The sequence below is a fragment of the Hyla sarda genome, chromosome 10, assembly GCF_029499605.1.
Source record: "Hyla sarda isolate aHylSar1 chromosome 10, aHylSar1.hap1, whole genome shotgun sequence".
NCBI lineage: Eukaryota > Metazoa > Chordata > Amphibia > Anura > Hylidae > Hyla > Hyla sarda.
This window is the reverse complement of record NC_079198.1, coordinates 94,058,577-94,077,608: the sequence shown is the minus strand read 5'-3', so window position 1 is coordinate 94,077,608 and position 19,032 is coordinate 94,058,577. Positions and strand designations below refer to the sequence as shown.

At 43.5% G+C, this 19,032-nt stretch overlaps 2 protein-coding genes across 6 annotated transcripts in view; one reads left to right on the top strand and one right to left on the bottom strand.

Annotated features, from left to right (window-relative positions):
* The window catches only part of LOC130293678 (probable pleckstrin homology domain-containing family N member 1), an 81,327-nt gene extending 71,242 nt beyond the window's left edge, over window positions 1–10,085 (top strand). For all 5 annotated transcript variants that reach the window (XM_056542672.1, XM_056542675.1, XM_056542671.1 and 2 more), the window contains 4 exons: window positions 6,608–6,694; window positions 7,415–7,490; window positions 8,529–8,605; window positions 8,818–10,085. In XM_056542672.1, coding sequence (XP_056398647.1) covers window positions 6,608–6,694; window positions 7,415–7,490; window positions 8,529–8,605; window positions 8,818–8,886 — 309 coding nt within the window. In that variant the 3' untranslated portion in view covers window positions 8,887–10,085. The remainder of the gene's footprint in view (window positions 1–6,607; window positions 6,695–7,414; window positions 7,491–8,528; window positions 8,606–8,817) is intronic.
* A 2,426-nt stretch (window positions 10,086–12,511) lies between these two features.
* TNFRSF18 (TNF receptor superfamily member 18) overlaps window positions 12,512–19,032 on the bottom strand; it is a 37,015-nt gene continuing 30,494 nt past the window's right edge. Inside the window, exons 5-7 of the mRNA XM_056543022.1 lie at window positions 18,231–18,359; window positions 14,469–14,621; window positions 12,512–14,129 (exon numbers count right to left, since the gene is read on the bottom strand). Of these exons, the coding sequence (XP_056398997.1) occupies window positions 14,488–14,621; window positions 18,231–18,359 (263 nt within the window). The 3' untranslated portion in view covers window positions 12,512–14,129; window positions 14,469–14,487. The remainder of the gene's footprint in view (window positions 14,130–14,468; window positions 14,622–18,230; window positions 18,360–19,032) is intronic.

Here is a 19,032-nt window from a genome sequence, read left to right as displayed (position 1 = left end):
AAAATCATCACTTTATTTCTACAGCTACATTTATTACATCTATTAAATTAAAGGGGTACTCTGCTGCTAGACATCTTATCCCCTATCTAAAGGATAGGGGATACAATGTCTGATCGTGGGGGTCCCACTGCTGGGGCCCCTCCGCGATCTCCCGCAGCACCTGGTGTTCTAAACAAACGCCGAGTCCCTGCGGCAGTGGTCATGACGTCACGTCACGCCCCCTTCATTCATATCTATGGAAGAGGGCCTGTCAGTCAATATGTCCCCTTCCCTTCCCATAGACATGAATTGAGGGGCGTGGTTGTGACATCACGATCACAGCTTTCGGCTCCGAGTATTCTGAACAAAGTGTTCAGAATGCTGGAGCACCAGAGTACCCCTCTAAGTGTCAGTCTTATATTTTTTTGTTTGCACTCCAAAATACAGCCATATTTTATACTTGCATTTTGACACATAATTTTGGACTTACTTCTGACCAGAACAACTCAAAAAAGTCCCAATTGAAAACAGTCATTTTTTAGGTTATAGCTTTTGCTGTAGTAAAAAAAAAACAGCTAAAATATGGCTCAAATTACCAAAAAGAAAAAAAAAAGATTTTTTTTTTTAATGGCCTAGAAACACTACCAGCACAACAAGGTAAAATGTGCTATAGATGAAAACGCTACTCTCCAGAAACATGTTTGTGACACTCACCGGAGAAGACTGGAGGTGGATCCGCTGAGCACCGCGTGGCAGATGTAGAGAGCCGCACCAGGGAGCGGAATCTAAGACGCCGCTGGTCTTCACCAGAGCCCGCCGCGAAGCAGGATGGACTTGCTGCGGCAGGCGACGTCCAGGTCGCTTCCGCTGGTACGACTCGACCACGCGGGCGGCCGAGGTGGTACTTGGCACAGAGAGGAGTAACCGGGAGGTAGGGAGCGGGCAAGCTGTCGGGCTGATGGTAGGTAGTGGGCTGGGTAAAGCTAAGGTCAGAGGCTGGAGACTGGGTGCATAGTCAGGGACGTAGCAGAAGGTCAAGGGCTGGCGGCTAAGGTACGTAGTCGGGGACGTAGCTTAAAGGTCAGGTAGCACAGGTAGTCAACAGTAGTGGTACGCTTTCTCTAGGGCAATAGCACAAAGATCCGGCAGGGAACAAGGGAAGTGAAATGCTTAAATAAGGTGGGACCAACAAGTGACAAATAGAAAGGGTACTGTCCCTTTAAATCTCACAGAGTGGCGCGCGCGCGCCCTGGGGGAGAGACGCGCGCGCACCAGCACTGCAGGAGGATGCACGGGAGACGCGCCGAGAGAAGCCCAAGGAGGCGGCTCCCGTGCGAGCGGGACGAGGATGCTGCCCAGCGGGAGTGACCGAGGAGGAAGTTAAGTGGCGGGGAGGAGAATGCCGGGGCACGGGCACATAGGAGCGGGAGAGGAGGCGCAGACGGCCCCGCGCAGGGCACCAAGACACGGAGCGGGCCGTGACAGTACCCCCCCCTTTGGCCCTCTCTTCCTTTTGAGTTGCAGGAACTTCTGGATTAAGTTCTTGTCCAGGATGTTCTCTTCGGGTTCCCAAGACCTCTCCTCAGGACCAAATCCCTTCCAGTCAACCAAAAAGAACTGTCTTCCTCTGGAGAGTTTGGAGGCAAGAATTTGTTGCACTTCAAAAATGTCGGAGACACCAGAGATTGGAGATGGAGTACAAGACTTGGTGGAAAATCGATTCAAGACCAATGGTTTGAGGAGGGAGACATGGAAGGTGTTAGGGATACGAAGAGAACGAGGCAGGAGCAGCTTGTAGGCCACCGGGTTAATTTGACGTAGAACCTTGAATGGGCCTAGAAAACGGGGTCCTAGTTTATAACTGGGCTGTTTAAGGCGAACATGCTTGGCGGAAAGCCACACCTTGTCACCGGGATGGAAAATGGGTGGAGGTCTTCTCTTCTTGTCAGCCTGGAGTTTCATACGGGAGGAAGCATGAGTTAATGAACGTTGGGTGTCTTTCCAAATGGCCTGGAAATCTCGAACCAGGGAATCAACCGCAGGAACCTCGGAGGAGATGGGCAGTGGGAGAGGAGGGCGGGGATGGTGTCCATAGACAATGAAGAACGAGGAGTTGCCGGAAGAACCAGAGTCATGGTGATTATAAGAAAATTCGGCCCAGGGTAGAAGAGACGACCAATCATCTTGTCGTGCAGAGACGAAGTGACGAAGATAGGTACCAAGGGTCTGGTTCACTCTTTCCGCTTGACCATTGGTTTGAGGGTGGTACGCAGAGGAGAAATCCAACTTGACTTTGAGGCGATTACACAGAGCACGCCAGAACTTTGAGACAAATTGCACCCCCCTGTCAGACACAATATGGAGAGGGAGACCATGGAGCCGGAAGATGTGACGGAAAAACAAACTTGCTAGCTGGGTTGCGGATGGTAGACTGGGGAGCGGGATAAAGTGGGCCATTTTAGAGAATCTGTCCACTAAAACCCAGATTACAGTGCAATTGAAGGACGGTGGCAAGTCCGTGATAAAATCCATGGCTATATGGTCCCAAGGAGATTCCGGAATGGGAAGCGGTTGCAGTAAGCCAGCAGGCCTCTGGCGAGAAGTTTTATTCCGGGCACAGATGACACAAGCACGAACAAAATCGGAGACATCGCGGGGTAGGCTGGGCCACCAATAGTGACGTGAAATGAGGGAGATGGAGTTCTGGACCCCCGAATGTCCTGCTAGGAAGGAAGAGTGGCCCCAGTTCAAGATCTTGGTTCTCAGGTGAGGAGGTACAAAGGTCTTCCCAGGAGGTACCTGAAGAAGGGAAGCCGGTGCTGCAGGAATGAGGCGGTCAGGGGGAATGATGTGCTGAGGCTGCGAGTCTAGTCCCGTAACATCAGAGGCCCTGGAGAGAGCATCAGCTCTGATATTCTTATGAGCTGGACGGAAGCGGATCTGGAAGTTAAAACGAGAGAAGAACAAAGACCACCTGGCCTGTCGGGGATTCAGCCGTTGCGCGGTTTGCAGGTAAAGGAGATTCTTGTGATCCGTATAAATGGAAATTGGGAGGATTGTCCCCTCCAACCAATGATGCCACTCCTCCAGAGCTAATTTAATAGCCAAGAGCTCCTTGTCCCCGATGGTATAATTTCTCTCTGCTGGAGAAAAGGTCTTTGAGAAGAAGCCGCAGGTGGACATTTTGCCCTTGGTGGATTGCTGCATTAAGACTGCTCCAGCTCCCACGGAGGAGGCGTCCACCTCCAGGGAAAAAGACTTGTCTGGGTCGGGGCGTGTCAAGACCGGAGCAGAAGCAAAGGCAGACTTGAGTTGGGAGAAGGCTTCTACGGCAGGGGGAGGCCAAGACTTGGGGTCTGCTCCCTTTTTAGTCAAAGCCACAAGGGGTGCTACTAGCGTAGAGTAATGTGAAATAAACTGCAGATAATAGTTGGCAAAGCCTAAAAAGTGCTGAATAGCTTTTAATCCAGAAGGCTGAGGCCAGTTCAGAACAGCGGACAATTTATTTGGGTCCATGCGAAGCCCTTGGCTAGAGATGACATAACCAAGAAATGGGAGGCTGGTCTCCCCAAAGAGGCACTTTTCGAGTTTGGCATAAAGATGGTTGCTTCTCAGGCGACGAAGAACTTGGCGTACTTGGGTCCGGTGAACCTCTAAACTGGGGGAGAAGATGAGAATGTCATCGAGATAGACGACAACACAGGAGTACAGGAGATCCCGGAAAATGTCGTTGACGAATTCCTGAAAAACTGCTGGTGCGTTACACAGGCCGAAAGGCATAACAAGATATTCATAGTGTCCATCTCGGGTATTGAATGCAGTCTTCCATTCGTCCCCCTTTCTGATCCTAATCAAGTTATAGGCACCTCGAAGATCCAACTTAGAGAAGATCTTAGCTCCGCGTATGCGATCAAAGAGCTCGGAAATGAGTGGAAGAGGATACCGATTTTTGATAGTGATCTTATTCAACCCTCGATAATCAATACAGGGGCGTAGCGAACCATCCTTCTTTTCCACAAAGAAGAAGCCGGCTCCCGCAGGGGAGGAAGATTTTCGGATGAATCCCCTCTGTAGGTTCTCCCGGATGTAATTCGACATGGCCTTGGTCTCGGGCGCGGACAGTGGATAAATCCTACCCCGAGGAGGGGAGGTGCCTGGCAGGAGGTCGATAGGGCAGTCATAGGGACGGTGAGGAGGTAGACACTCCGCTTGCTGCTCAGAAAAAATGTCGGCGAATTCACGATAGTGGACTGGAAGGCCAGGTAGGGCAGAACTGGGAGGAGGAAATCTAGGTTGAACAAATTTCAGGCAATGGTTCTGGCAATCCGGACCCCAACGAGTAACCTCTCCGGAGCGCCAGTCCAAGAGTGGGGCATGAAGCTGCAACCAAGGAAGACCCAGGAGAGCATCAGAAGTGCAGCGAGGTAGAACGTAGAAGACGATCCTTTCCTTATGAAAGACCCCAATCTGCATCTCGAGTGGAGCAGTCACCTCAAGCACTGCGGTATTAAGGCACTCCCCACTGATGGAAGATATGTACAAAGGTTTAGTGAGCCGAGAGACTGGAAGGCGGTACTTAGAAACTAGGTGAGTAGAAAGAAAATTGCCGGCAGAACCAGAGTCCACAAGAGTGGAAACAGTAAAGGTATTACCCGAAGGAGAAGTGATCTGAACTGGGATATTCAAGCGGGGAGAGGAGTTCCTCTCACCTAGGGTCGCCTCTCCTACGTCTCCTAGGTGTGAGCGTTTCCCTGGCGAGGAGGACGGAGAGGGCAACGATTCAAGAAGTGTTCCGGGCTGGCACAGTAGAGGCAAAGATTCTCCTCCCTGCGACGGGTTCTTTCCTGAGGGGTAAGACGGGCCCGGTCCACTTGCATGGGCTCGTCAACAACTGAAGATGAGGAGGCCTCTGGTGGGTGTTGTAATACCGGAGCCAGCCTAGGGAAGCGACGTGGTCTTGGCTGCTGACGCTCCTGGCGGAGTTCCCTTGCCTCTCCGCAAAACGGACATCGATGCGGGTAGCCAAATGGATTAAATCCTGAAGAGAAGAGGGGGGATCACGAGTGGCCAGGGCATCCTTGACCCTACTAGACAGCCCCTTCTTGAAGGTGGCACACAGTGCTGGTTCATTCCAGTGCAGTTCAGACGCTAGGGTGCGAAACTGGATGGCGTAATCACCGACTGACGAATCTCCCTGACAAAGGTTCAAGAGGGCAGACTCGGCAGAAGAGGCTCGGGCAGGTTCCTCGAAGGCGCTCCGGAACTCGGTAAAAAAGGTTTGCAGGTCCGATGTAATAGGGTCACCTTTGTCCCAAAGAGGGGTGGCCCAGGCCAAGGCTCTTCCAGAAAGAAGACTGAGGACGAAGGCCACCTTGGCCCGTTCCGATCGGAACTGGTCTGCCATTAATTCTATATGCATGGAGCATTGGGACACAAAACCCCTGCACGCCTTGGAGTCACCCTCAAACTTGTTGGGCAGGGAGAGTCGCAACTTTGGACCGAGAGCAGAGGCTGGGGGCTCTGGTCCAGGAGCAGGCTCGGGAACGGGTTGCCGTGGCTGCGGCTGCTGAAGCTGCTGCATGGTGAGGAGCTGCTCCATCATGGCGGATAATTGGTTCAGTTGTTGAGCCTGTTGTGCCAACTGCTGGGACTGCTGAGCCACCACAGTAGAGAGATCCGCGATGCTGGGAAGAGGCACCTTGGCGGGATCCATGGCCGGATCTTGATGTGACACTCACCGGAGAAGACTGGAGGTGGATCCGCTGAGCACCGCGTGGCAGATGTAGAGAGCCGCACCAGGGAGCGGAATCTAAGACGCCGCTGGTCTTCACCAGAGCCCGCCGCGAAGCAGGATGGACTTGCTGCGGCAGGCGACGTCCAGGTCGCTTCCGCTGGTACGACTCGACCACGCGGGCGGCCGAGGTGGTACTTGGCACAGAGAGGAGTAACCGGGAGGTAGGGAGCGGGCAAGCTGTCGGGCTGATGGTAGGTAGTGGGCTGGGTAAAGCTAAGGTCAGAGGCTGGAGACTGGGTGCGTAGTCAGGGACATAGCAGAAGGTCAAGGGCTGGCGGCTAAGGTACGTAGTCGGGGACGTAGCTTAAAGGTCAGGTAGCACAGGTAGTCAACAGTAGTGGTACGCTTTCTCTAGGGCAATAGCACAAAGATCCGGCAGGGAACAAGGGAAGTGAAATGCTTAAATAAGGTGGGACCAACAAGTGACAAATAGAAAGGGTACTGTCCCTTTAAATCTCACAGAGTGGCGCGCGCGCGCCCTGGGGGAGAGACGCGCACGCACCAGCACTGCAGGAGGATGCACGGGAGACGCGCCGAGAGAAGCCCAAGGAGGCGGCTCCCGTGCGAGCGGGACGAGGATGCTGCCCAGCGGGAGTGACCGAGGAGGAAGGTAAGTGGTGGGGAGGAGAATGCCGGGGCACGGGCACATAGGAGCGGGAGAGGAGGCGCAGACGGCCCCGCGCAGGGCACCGGGACACGGAGCGGGCCGTGACAATGTTCCATAAAACACTACTTTTTACTAAAACAGACAGAAGCTCTAATATATTGACTCAAAAGAACTTTATAATGACCTATGTAATCCTATGTAGTCATTTATATTATAACACTTTCCAGGAGTTTGAAGACCGCATTTTGGTGTTATTTCCTGAAGACTTAGTGTTCCTCTCAGTTGATGCCAACAAAACATCAGTGATACATCAGGTAACCTTGTTTAATCTCCTTCTCCTCAATGCCCTGCACACTTTCCATTGGTTCTTTATTTTATCCAATAAATAAAAGTATCCTTGTGAGCTCTATGGTGCACGTGGGTTTCGTTTTGTTCATATAATTGTTTTATGTTACTTTCTTTTGATAAATAACATCTTCCAGAGTAATTCTGGCTGAGACCCCTTCATCCATGATGTACAGGGTGGGCCATTTATATGGATACATCTTAATAAAATGAAGAGGGTTGCATTGACAATCCAACCCAATGGACAGCACATTGAACACATTTTATAAGTGGTCAGAAACTTGTAAATAACTCATGAAAGAATAAAGTTACATTAAAACCAAGCACATCATTATTTTTCTCGTGGAATTCTCAATAAGTTTGATGTGTCACATGACCCTCTTCCTATTGAAAAAAACAAAACTTGGATTCAAAATGGCCAACTTCAAAATGGCCGCCATGGTCACCAACCCATCTTGAAAAGTTTCCCCCCTCACACATACTAATGTGCCTTAAACAGGAAGTTAATATCACCAACCATTCCCATTTTATTAAGGTGCATCCATATAAATGGCCCACCCTGTATATTTACCTTGTCGGCCATTTCAGGATGGGCCTATTAATCTGATATGGGTGTAATCTGGAAAATATGTCTTCATCTTTCAAATCCTTTAATTTATTAAATAGTGTTATATGCTATTATTTCACAGGGTACTCTGCCATTAAATGCTATTCACATCGAAGAAAGCCTAACATGGAATAGGCCTCTGGAGTTTCAGATTACAGGTAAACTCAACTTGAATATTTGTAGGAGAAACATAGCTCAACAAGCTCCTAGAAATATAGTACAGTGTTTTTAAAGTGTAAATGTGATTTTTATCAAACTTTTTGATTGGTAAGAGTCTTGGAGCTGAGACCCTACTGTTTGATAAAATGAAGGGACAAAAGTCTTCAGCTTAGTATTATCTCCATTAAAAAGAACACAAGAAAACAAAGACTGCACTCACCATCTAGCGTGTTTCATGTAAACATGTGTAGGCGTTCGGCGGAGGAGGCAGGGGCACGCCAAACGCTTTGATAAGAGTCCCTGCTGCGGTACTACTGTTGAATCTAAACTGCATTCTAAATCTGAATAGAATCTGATGGCCGAACCAGACCTGAAACAAATTCCGAGAGATTCACACATGTCATCCTCCAGGTGATAATATCTGATGATATGGATGTGTAGGGCAGCACCAAATACTGTATACTGCAGTAGAAAAATCCAATTTAAGAGTAGCTTAATATAGATTCTATTCAATTCAATAGCAAAAATATATATAATATTGCTTGTGTATTGGAGGCCATATGTGGCTCTTAGTCATACATTGCTGTGACCAAGAGCTGTAAGTGTTTATACTTTTAAAGGGGTACTCCACTGGCCAGCGTGGAACTCAATGTTCCGAATGCTGTTTTCGTGCTGTGGGGGTCAGCTGTCACGCCCCCTCCCATAGACTTGCATTCAGGGGGCATGGCCATGACATCACAAGGGGGCGTAACCGGCCCTCACAGCACGAAAACAGCGTTCAGAAAATTTTGTTCCACGCTGGCCAGTGGAGTACCCCTTTAACAGGAAGCTAGACTTTCCTCTTCTTTTATCTCTTGGGCGAGGTTGATAGGGGAACAGTTTATCATGTTTTTTTTTTAGCAAAATGGCAGTACCTTATCTTGTGATCTTGAAAGAGCTTAGGTCTGAGAGACACATGAAAATTTACTTTCAGAAATAGCAAAAAAAAATTAACTTCAAAATTCAATTCAAAAATTCAAACAAAATCTCTATTTTAGGTGACCTCATGGATCCCATATTAATTGTATGTATGACTCCTGAAGACTACACTAAATGGATTTTTCATTTACAGAAGGTATGTACAGTATTATATACTTCTTAATAAATGGTTGTGTATTGTATTATTATCAAGTGTATAATGTGAGTAATTCTCTGTATGACAATTCACTGCTACTGGGTCTCAAAAGTGAGGTGCTATGAATATAAATGTTGTCCATAGTATATCTCAATTTCACTATTGTTCTTCCTAATGTTTTGTAATGTCAATAAATCACTGTCTGGTTTCAGCCTCATCATATGCCTTGTGGTGTCACTCTACACCCACTTCCTTCTGTGCCAGCTAAATATAGAAGATGAGAAGAGAAGAACCACCAGGAACAGGAAGGCATGTCTGTCCTAAATGTCAGCATGTCTTAAGACTATAGGAACCTTTAACTTCACCATTGTGGACATGGGCTATCCAGATGCTGAACTGTCTGGTGGGACCTATCTATTTTATGACTGATAAAAAATGGAAACTTGAATGTCAGTAAAAAGGTGAAAATAAGACTGTGTGTGGGAAACTGTGACATCATGCTTTGAACAATTACAGCCCAAGAAGATGACTGGTAGAGTGCACCAATATGATGCGTATGCCAAGTACGTTCTACTACTTACCATGACTCAATTGTCTAAACAATAGACTTTATAAAATTGAGGACTATAAATGTGCATACATATGAAAAGTGGACTTGATGGAGGTCATATTGAAGAACTCATTACACTTACCTATTTTCTAAAAGCCATAACAAGAATATAAGAGCCTAAGAATAAGTTTTTTTTCCCTCTTCTCATAAAGTGTACTTTTATTGTATCTGCCTCATATCTATAGCAGGGCTGGTTGGTATGCTACATTATTAGGTCTGTTCTATCAACTCCATATTCTCAGGTGTATTGTCAAAAAATGTTTGACTAAATTAACGTATGAATGTTACAGTAGGTATCTATATTGAAAAAAACGAAGATTTTTCTGTCATGCATGGAAAGTTGAGCTATTCCCCACCATCATATGCTTTATTCTACGAGGATTACATCTCAAGGAAGCTTCATGACAACCATATTTACGCTATGGACCAAATCGTAATTGTGGGGAATGGATGACCATTTCAGATCACCCAGTGACGTCTTATGTAGGGGGCCAGACTGGATTTACAGTTCTCTGAAGAAATAGATTCAGGGAATAGAGCAGTAACTTGCCAGAGGGTTATAATAGTTGGACTGATAAATTATTCTTACCCAAAGATCTGTTAACTCATAGCAGAACACTGATCAAGTACAAGTTTAGTAGCCATTGGAGTGTATTACTCTTTTCTTACAGGACGCATTTCTTCAGAGCAGGTGTTTACTTCAAGGTCAAGAACATGAAGACCCCATAGTTTCTTCTTCTTTAGTTAAAAATATTTATTTACTGACACATTTTTTTATTTTTATATTTGTGTCAAAATTAACAATTTTTTATTGTTTTCTGTCTTCTTATTGTTAAATAAAACATATTTATGTTCTCATGTCTACTGCTCTCTGAACATCGTAGTAAACACCTCCAGCTTGTTATTCATAGTTTAATATTTTGGTCTAATTTGATGACCAATGACAGGACTATGTGGCCAACTATAGTGTTTAAAGGGGTACTCTGGCCCTGAGACATCTTATCCCCTATCCAAAGGATAGGGGATAAGATATTTCAACGCGAGGGTCCCGCCGCTGGGGACCCCCGCAATCTTGTATTTGCCACCCATCTGTTTGAGCTGCACACCGTGGTGCCAGCTTACAAACAGCCGGGTGGTGACCGCGGGGCCGGAGTATAGTGACGTCACGACTCTGCCCCCGTGAGACGCCATTCTATGGCAGGGGTCCCCAGCGGCGGGACCCCCGCGATGAGACATCTTATCCCCTATGCTTTGGACAGGGGATAAGATGTCTCAGGGCCGGAGTACCCCTTTAAGGACCTCCTTAAAGTGTAACTATAATTTAAGGTAAACTTTTGACGTGACTGGTTGGGGTCTTAGTCCTGAGACCTACACCAATCTCTAGATTAGCCAGGAGAAGGGTGCAGTTGTGCGCTTCACTCTTTGGCTTACCATCTGATTCCAGTGATTAAAGAAGAGGGTCTACACATACCCACAATGTTTTATTATCATTTTTTTTTATTACAGTAATGTTTTAAGAATTTAAAAAAGGAATGATCCATATCCCATGTCCACAGACATAGTGAGGGTCAGCAGTCCTGGTACTTCTGTAACCCCTTTTCAAAAAATGGCACAGATAAGGACTCTACTTCAACTGTATGAAAGCAGCTACAAATTTCCTGTGTAGTCGTAGTTTGGTGCCCCATTAAAGCTTTTGTATAAGTCGATAAGTCCAATATTTGACGGTGTTATCCAGGAATAGGAAAACTTAAAGTAGCTACTTCCTTCCAAAAACACCTGTCCTTAAGTTGTGTGTTATTACGTCAGCTCCATTCACTTCAATATAACTGAGTTGCCATACTATACACAAACTGGGGACAAAAGTGGTGCTGTTTCTGGATGAAGCTATGTTTTTCTAAAGCTGGACAATCTCTTTAATACTTTTAAGTTGTTTTCAAGTGGGTAAAAGTCATATTTATATTTTGGCAATGGTCACAGTTAGAACATCAAAGAAAAAAACAGGGTATTCAGGGACACAAATTTCAAACTTTATTGTTTTAGAAAAAAGGACATACATTTAAAAACATTTTAAAAAAGGGGGGTACAAAATACCAAGATGGTCCTACAGATGCACAACCGGAGGTCCATAGAACAAGAGGTTAATCACCAAGGAAATACCTATATATACAGATGGCTATAAAGAGCCTACTTTGTAATAGCAAAAGTGTCCCAGCTAGTGGCTATATTTAGTAAGGTAACAGCCATATACATTTATACACATAGCAAGAGGTTGTTAGTTTCACCTTCTAAGGACACACCAGGACCTCCGTCACCCTGACGGAGGTCCTGGTGTGTCCTTAGAAGGTGAAACTAACAACCTCTTGCTATGTGTATAAATGTATATGGCTGTTACCTTACTAAATATAGCCACTAGCTGGGACACTTTTGCTATTACAAAGTAGGCTCTTTATAGCCATCTGTATATATAGATATTTCCTTGGTGATTAACCTCTTGTTCTATGGACCTCCGGTTGTGCATCTGTAGGACCATCTTGGTATTTTGTACCCCCCTTTTTTAAAATGTTTTTAAATGTATGTCCTTTTTTCTAAAACAATAAAGTTTGAAATTTGTGTCCCTGAATACCCTTGTTTTTTCTTTGATGTTCTAATTTTGCATGGTATGGGAACATACAAATAAATGTTGGCACTTTGTATGCACAATGGTCACAGTTGAAACTTTATTTTTATGATGGAGTTGACAGACCTTTACCAAGCACTTTTTGCCTAATGCACATGAGCCTATTACATCGCTGACATATACACGAAGCCTTTCAACAGTTGAAAATTTTGACTTAAAGTGTACATGCCATTAAAAAAAAATTGTCAAAGAGACATGTCAGAAGTTTTCAACTGTTGGGGTCGTACTAATGAGACCCCCACCAATTAGGAGACTAAGCAGGAATAAGTATGCGGTAGCACAATTTATTCCCTGCTTTTCAACGATCTTTGTCTTGTTGCCTCATATACTTATAATGAAGCACTGAGACAAAGATCCCCTCTCTTATCGCGACTCTTGCCCTGATCGGATTTGGTCTCAGCACTGAGACCACAAATTATCAAAACCATTGACATGTCTTTCAAAAGTTATTTTTTTTTTTTTAAATGAGAGGGACACTTCAAAGATGTAGTGCCTTTACCAAATACTGAAAGCAAAGCATGCACCAATTCTTCCACAGAACCACCACAGACGTTTTCTGACCAATATGTAAAGAAAGAGGAAAGCTCAATGCTGCATGTATATACAGTATTATATTTAATTGAAATTCTCAACTGCATCACTAACATAAATGTACATACAGATATTATTGGATAATATATAATCAAGCAACTATTATCATAAAACATTCAGAACCCTCATCCTAAAGTCCAGACTAAAGACAGGAGAAGAAAAACCCATAGGGGCAAATGCTTCGAAAGTGGTGCAAAGAAAATTGGAACGGTTGCCATGAGCAACCAGTCAACTATCTGCTGCCATTTTTATGAGAATCCTATTAAAGATATTAAAGTAGTATTCTCGTGTTTAGAAGTTATCCTCTATCCACAGAATGAAGAATAACTAGCAGTTTGGTGGGACCTCCAACATTCCTAAGATCAGAGGACAAATCACCTCCAAATGTATGATCCCTTCTCCACAATGCTTCTGAACATGGCCAAGCTCAGCCATATGGTCCCTTTCCCATTTCTAATGTCATGGTCCTAAACGAATCTGAGGCACTGATTCATTGTTGGTTTTATTTGCTTTAGTACTATACAGAACATGATATCGTGTAAGCCTCAATACATATACTGTATATTACCGCTACATAATCATGGGTTTATTTTTAAATGACTATATACATGAATATACAAAAGACTTTAAATAATTATACAATTTAATGGAGCAGTAAATCTTAAATTTATAAGAGTAAAGCGGAGAAAGAAAATCCAACCTATTTCCCAGAAATAGAGATATGGGCCATCTATCCTGGCTTCCTTTCAGTTTAAACATACCACCGTTTCTATTGTCAATTTGATTATTAATTGTGCAGCACGGACTATTGTATAGTTATATACACAAATGATATGAATAACACAATAAATTAAAAACTTAGGATTTTTACCTCAATATATAAACTCACATGCCTTATCTAGAATGAAAACCAATTGTCCTCGGTCCTATGTACACTGACTTGCAAGCTGCACCATCTATTCGTTCTAACATGGGGCTGAGTAGTAGTAAATTGTAAATAAGGCAACCCTTTACTTTCTTGCTGCTGTGGTTGGGATTTGAGCTTGGGATATGAGGTCAGGATATGAGGTCGGGATGTGAGTTTGGGAAACGAGGACAGGATACAATGTCAGGATATGAGCACAGGATGCGAGGAAAGGATAGGAGAATGGGATATAAAGCACAGGATTTGAGGTCGGTATATGAGGTTGGGATACGAGGTCAGGATACCAGGAAAGGATAGAAGGACGGGATATAAAGGACATGATATGAAGTCGGCCTATGAGGTCGGGATATGAGGTTGGGATACGAGGACGTGATATAATGTCAGGATACGAGGACTGGATACCAGGAAGGATAGAAAGACAGGATATAAAGGACAGGATATGAGGTTGGGATACAAGGTCAGGATATAAGGTCCGGATACGAGGTAGGGATACGATGTCGGGATGCAAGAACAGGATACAAGGATGTGATATGAGGACAAGGGCATCTTCCCACGTTGCTTTTCCTCTCTCACAAGGGTTAGGTAAGAAAAAACGGGCAACGCCGGCTAGTCTTCTAGTTCTTGAAAAAAGCAGAAATGAATTGTCAAAAAAGTGCAACTTCCTCTTCCAAGTTGATATTCAGCTTTAACCACACATGAAATATATGAGAAGGTTGACGTGCTGAAATATATGAGAGGGGATTCTTGGTCAAACGTTTTTTGTAATCACAATACAGTGACAACCATATATTCCTAACATTGCTATCTTATTTACACTATGTGCTGCACATATAGTAGTCTACATGTAATTGGGTTACCCTTAGAGACATCTGCCAATACATATGTCAGTGATTTTCACATGACCTTGTTACTTGTATGAAACTTGATGGACACAAGTGTCTATTTCAAGCTGAGTACAACATTCAAATGGAACCATATAAAGTTCTGGCACAATTTTGGCATATGAATATCTTCTCAAAGCTGTTCTCAAAGCATTACTTTAGAACCAAACAGGTAGTACCACAATCTTAGTTGATCCACTAAACACAATGCATTTCTATTGGACCACTTCTGTGTTCTTCTCCATGTTCTTCTTCTGGATACTGACAACTCCAAGTATCTGTATCTTCTCTAGGTTTCCTATTAATGAGCAGGTGAGGATGAAATTGATCTCCTAGAAATATTAATATTTTTTCAGAGTTAAGAAAACACAATTTAATACAGATTATCTTAATATTTATTTTATCAGCATCATATGTTAGTAACAAAGCATTCGGAAAGTCTTTAGACTTTTTCACGTTTAACAATTTTTCTCATCATTCTGCACTCAATACCTCATAATAACAATGTGGAAAAAAAAAATTGGAATTCTTTGCAAATTTAGCTGTGGGGGCATCCCAGTTCTTTTGACCATTTTTGAGATGTTTCTACACCTTGAATGGAGTCATCTGTGGTAAATTCAGTTGATTTGACATTATCTGGAAACACACAGGCCTGTCTGTATAAGATCTCAAAACCAAGACATGAGGTAGAAATAACTGCCTGTAGAGCTCAGGGACATAATTGTGTGGATACACAGATCTGGAGAAGGGGACAAAAAATGTTACTCAACTAAAAGTTCTCAAGAGCACAATGGCCTCCATAATTCCTAACTAGGAGAAGATTTCAACAACCAGGACTCTTCCTAGAGCTGGCTGCCCCACCACACTAAGTAACCAGGGCAAAAGTGCCTTGATAAGAAAGGTGACTAAGAATCCAGGGGTCATTTTGGCTGAGCTACTAAGATCTTGTGTGCAGATGGTAAAAGCTTCTAGAAGGTTAACCATTACTGTAGTACTCCCCAATCTGGTTTTAATGGCAGTGTGGCCAGAAAGAAGCCTCTCCTCAGTAAAAGACACATGAATGCTGCATGGAGTTTGCAAAGAAAAAAAACAGCTTAAAAACAGCATGCTGTGGGAGTGTTTTTCAGCTGCTGGCAGAGAGACTGGTCTTGGTTGAAAGAAAGCTAAATTGAACACAGTACAGATATATTCTTAATGAAACCTGATCCAGAGGCTCTGGACCTCAGACTGGGTAGTAGGTTTACGTTCTAACAGGACAATGACCCAAACCACACAGTTAAGAAAACATAGAAGAGGCTTAGGGACAACTCTAGGAATGTCCTTGAGTGGCCCTGCCAGAGCCCTGACTTGAACCCAATCAAACTTCTCTGGAGAGACCTGAAAATGATTCCACAGACAGAGCTTGAAAGGATCTGCAGAGAAGAATGATGAAAAATCCTCAAATGCAGACATGCATACCTTTTGACCTCATCCCCAAGAAGACTGGAGGCTGCAATCTCTGCCAAAGGGGCTTCAACTAAGTACTGAGTAAAGGGTCAATGCAATATTTTAGTTTTTCCTTTTCAATAAATTACCAAACATTTCTATAATTCTGTTTTCACTTAGTCATTATGGGGTATAGAGTGCAGAATGATGGGGGAAACTGGAAATTATGTCTTGTATGTGCAGGGAACACTGAAGCCCTAACTCACCCACAGCCACTGTCCCTACCTATTGCCTATCCACCCTAAGTGATGGATCGACAACCACAATGAAAAACCCTCCCTGCTGGGTCAGCGTTGTCAAAATAATAAAATACAAAACAGCCGAAGTCAGAGATCACCTGGAGGCACACAAACTAACGGAGATACACAAAGACAAACACAAAGTAAAGCGAGGAAAGACTAGCCAGGGTCAATAACAGGAGTAATCAGAACACTAAGCAGGAGAGTAGTCAAAAACTAAGTATACAATCAGGAAACTGAAATCAGAAACACTATAAGATTGCAGGTTGCTAAACAGAGTCTTTCACTGGCAGGTTTAAATAGCCAGCCACACAGGTACCATCTCAGCATGGTCAGCTGACCAGTCCAGATAGCTAGGGAGTAGCCAGCAACCAAACCAAACCAAAGCTCAAGAAAGTTTAACCCTTCGGGTCAGACACGGACAAGTTATTACATCTTCATTAATTTAAATTTTTGCACAAATCCATAACATAATAACATTTGAAAGTCTAAAGCCTTTAAACTGTTAGGGCATGTTCCTATGACAGAAATTCATGTACAGGCCCATACACATATATTATGCATAAAGATACCCACATTCCTCCTCGTATCTGTGTCACATTTTTTCATTGTGAATCTGTGATATAGTTAGGTAGCCAGGAAAAATTTATGTCTAAAACTGCATCGAAATCTGTGACTTACAAAGTCTGAGGATATGCTTCAGATTTCTGCAGTGAACCGGCTATGGATTTTTTCCCCAAAAAATCTATTGTTTGGAAATGCCCTTATTGTATGATCTTGTTGATTTCATAATATTATGTCGGTTTTCGTTAAATTTCACTTTTTTTTAAATCTTTTAAAGGAATCTTTTGAATATTACAGAGCATGTGTGATATATACAAATAATGATCTACTCAGACAACAAGGCATTGGGTGACTGGGTGGGGCAATGATGTTACATGGTCTGGTGGTATTAACCCTTGATTTGTCATGACGCCAGGGTGCGGTTGTTTTCTGAAAGAGGCCCTGCCGACAACCGTCCCAAAAATGTCATGAAATAAATAATAGAATGTCCACAGCAGGATTATGAGATAACTGGAACTTTTTTCTTAACTTCTTGTGCAACAGTCTTTACAGTTAAACAGTTTCTATTGAGGTAACCGGGATGCAGGATACCTCACAGGCTTTGCTGGGACTAATAGTATTGAGCTTTAAGCAGGCCACTGTACTACTAATATATGCTTTGAGTTGAATAGTAGTCACTAGGAATTTGTAGATAGAGCTTGGTAACTCACGGTTTTGTAGTGGCTGCAGGTTCCTTACACTTTTGCCTAGTTGCAATTGTGCTTGAATTGGTATTGCTGTAATGTACAGGATGAGGATCAGGAACCAAGAGAGAGAATTTAGAGACTACAGCCCCTTATATACCAAGGAGGCTTGACTACAGCCCATTGGTTGAAAGCCTGTAGGTCCTGAACCCAGGGAACTCTGGGTACATCACATGACAGGATCACATGACCTAGGAAGGTCCTATACATTTATATTACCTTTATATACACAACTTTATACATAATTAACAATATGCCTAATACACTTATATGAGATTAGTAAGGGGTAAGCCTTGCAGGAGAGCCCTGTGGAATGGAGGAACTCTAACTGAGGGGACTTAGGACCGGGACAGGACAAGGTCCTGTACCGGGACACCACAGCATCATGTCCATGAAATAAATATTTTAGGATCATACAACTAAAAGGTCCATTGTCCATACTGTAAATTGTCTTATGCACTGAGCATTACATACTCCATAGGCATAGGCACTCTATATTCTGCCATATGGTACCTCTGAGGCACCTCCCCTATGAACAACACTTCAGTGGAGGAATGCCATGCAGTGTTGCAGGTAACAAGGGTGGAGGCACTTGGAGATAAACTATCAGTACTTTATTTGAAATTTACAAAGGAAAGGACCCTAACATTGCTATGTACATGACGTCTTAGTATTGATTTAAAGGGGTACTCCGCTGCTCAGCTTTGGAACAAACTGCTCCAAATGCTGGAGTCGGCGCCGGGAGCTCGTGACGGGGCGTGACATCATGAGGGCGTGGGGCTGTGACGTCACGAGCTCCCAGCGCCGGCTCCAGCTTTCGGAACAGTTTGTTCCAAACTCTTAGCAGCGGAGTATCCCTTTAAGTGCTTTTATTCTGCTTTACAGTGTCATTCATATTTACAATACAGACCTGTTTTTTTCAGTAATTGTGAGGCTTTCATTTTCCATATGAGGAGATGAATGATGTACATTATTAACAAGACAATACACATGGATAGAATCAAATAGAGCATTAGAGATGTCCAATTAGAAGAAGAATCTGGGGAGATAAAAAAATAAATTTCAAATAATAATAATAATAATAATTATTATTATTATTATTTTAAACCCTTTAATTATCTTAATTCTACAACATTTTCTAACTGACAATTGACAAGTCACACAATCTACACAACACATCTTGATGTACTGAAGACCAACAGGATGTACAAGAAAAGAGCATCATGTTTTACATCTGTCCGCTGAGCTGGGTGTAAATTTTCCACAAAGCAGGGAAGAAATTTAGAATCTTCTTAACTACTACATCTCTGCCTTCCGGACGGTTAACTCGTTGACTCCACATATAGACAGAAAAACAAGAGGAAATCTACTTTGTTTCTACTTCCCACATATACACTGAGATTCTAAACACCATTACTTTACTGCCATAAATTAATTCTTGGAACTTTGAGGTTAGCAGTATAGGATTGGGGCTATGAATATGGTATTTCAGAACATTGTAAATAAACTTAGTGGCCTAAACAAACTGAACAACACCCTTTCCTTTTAATAGTTTAATGTAGCATCATTCTCTCAGCTAAATAATAATAATAATAATCTACTTTTATTGTTATTGTTGTTATTATTATTATTATCATCATCATCAAATCTTGAGTCAGGGCATTGCAAATGGGTCGTGGATGGGTATATTTAGCATGACAATAACCCAAAAC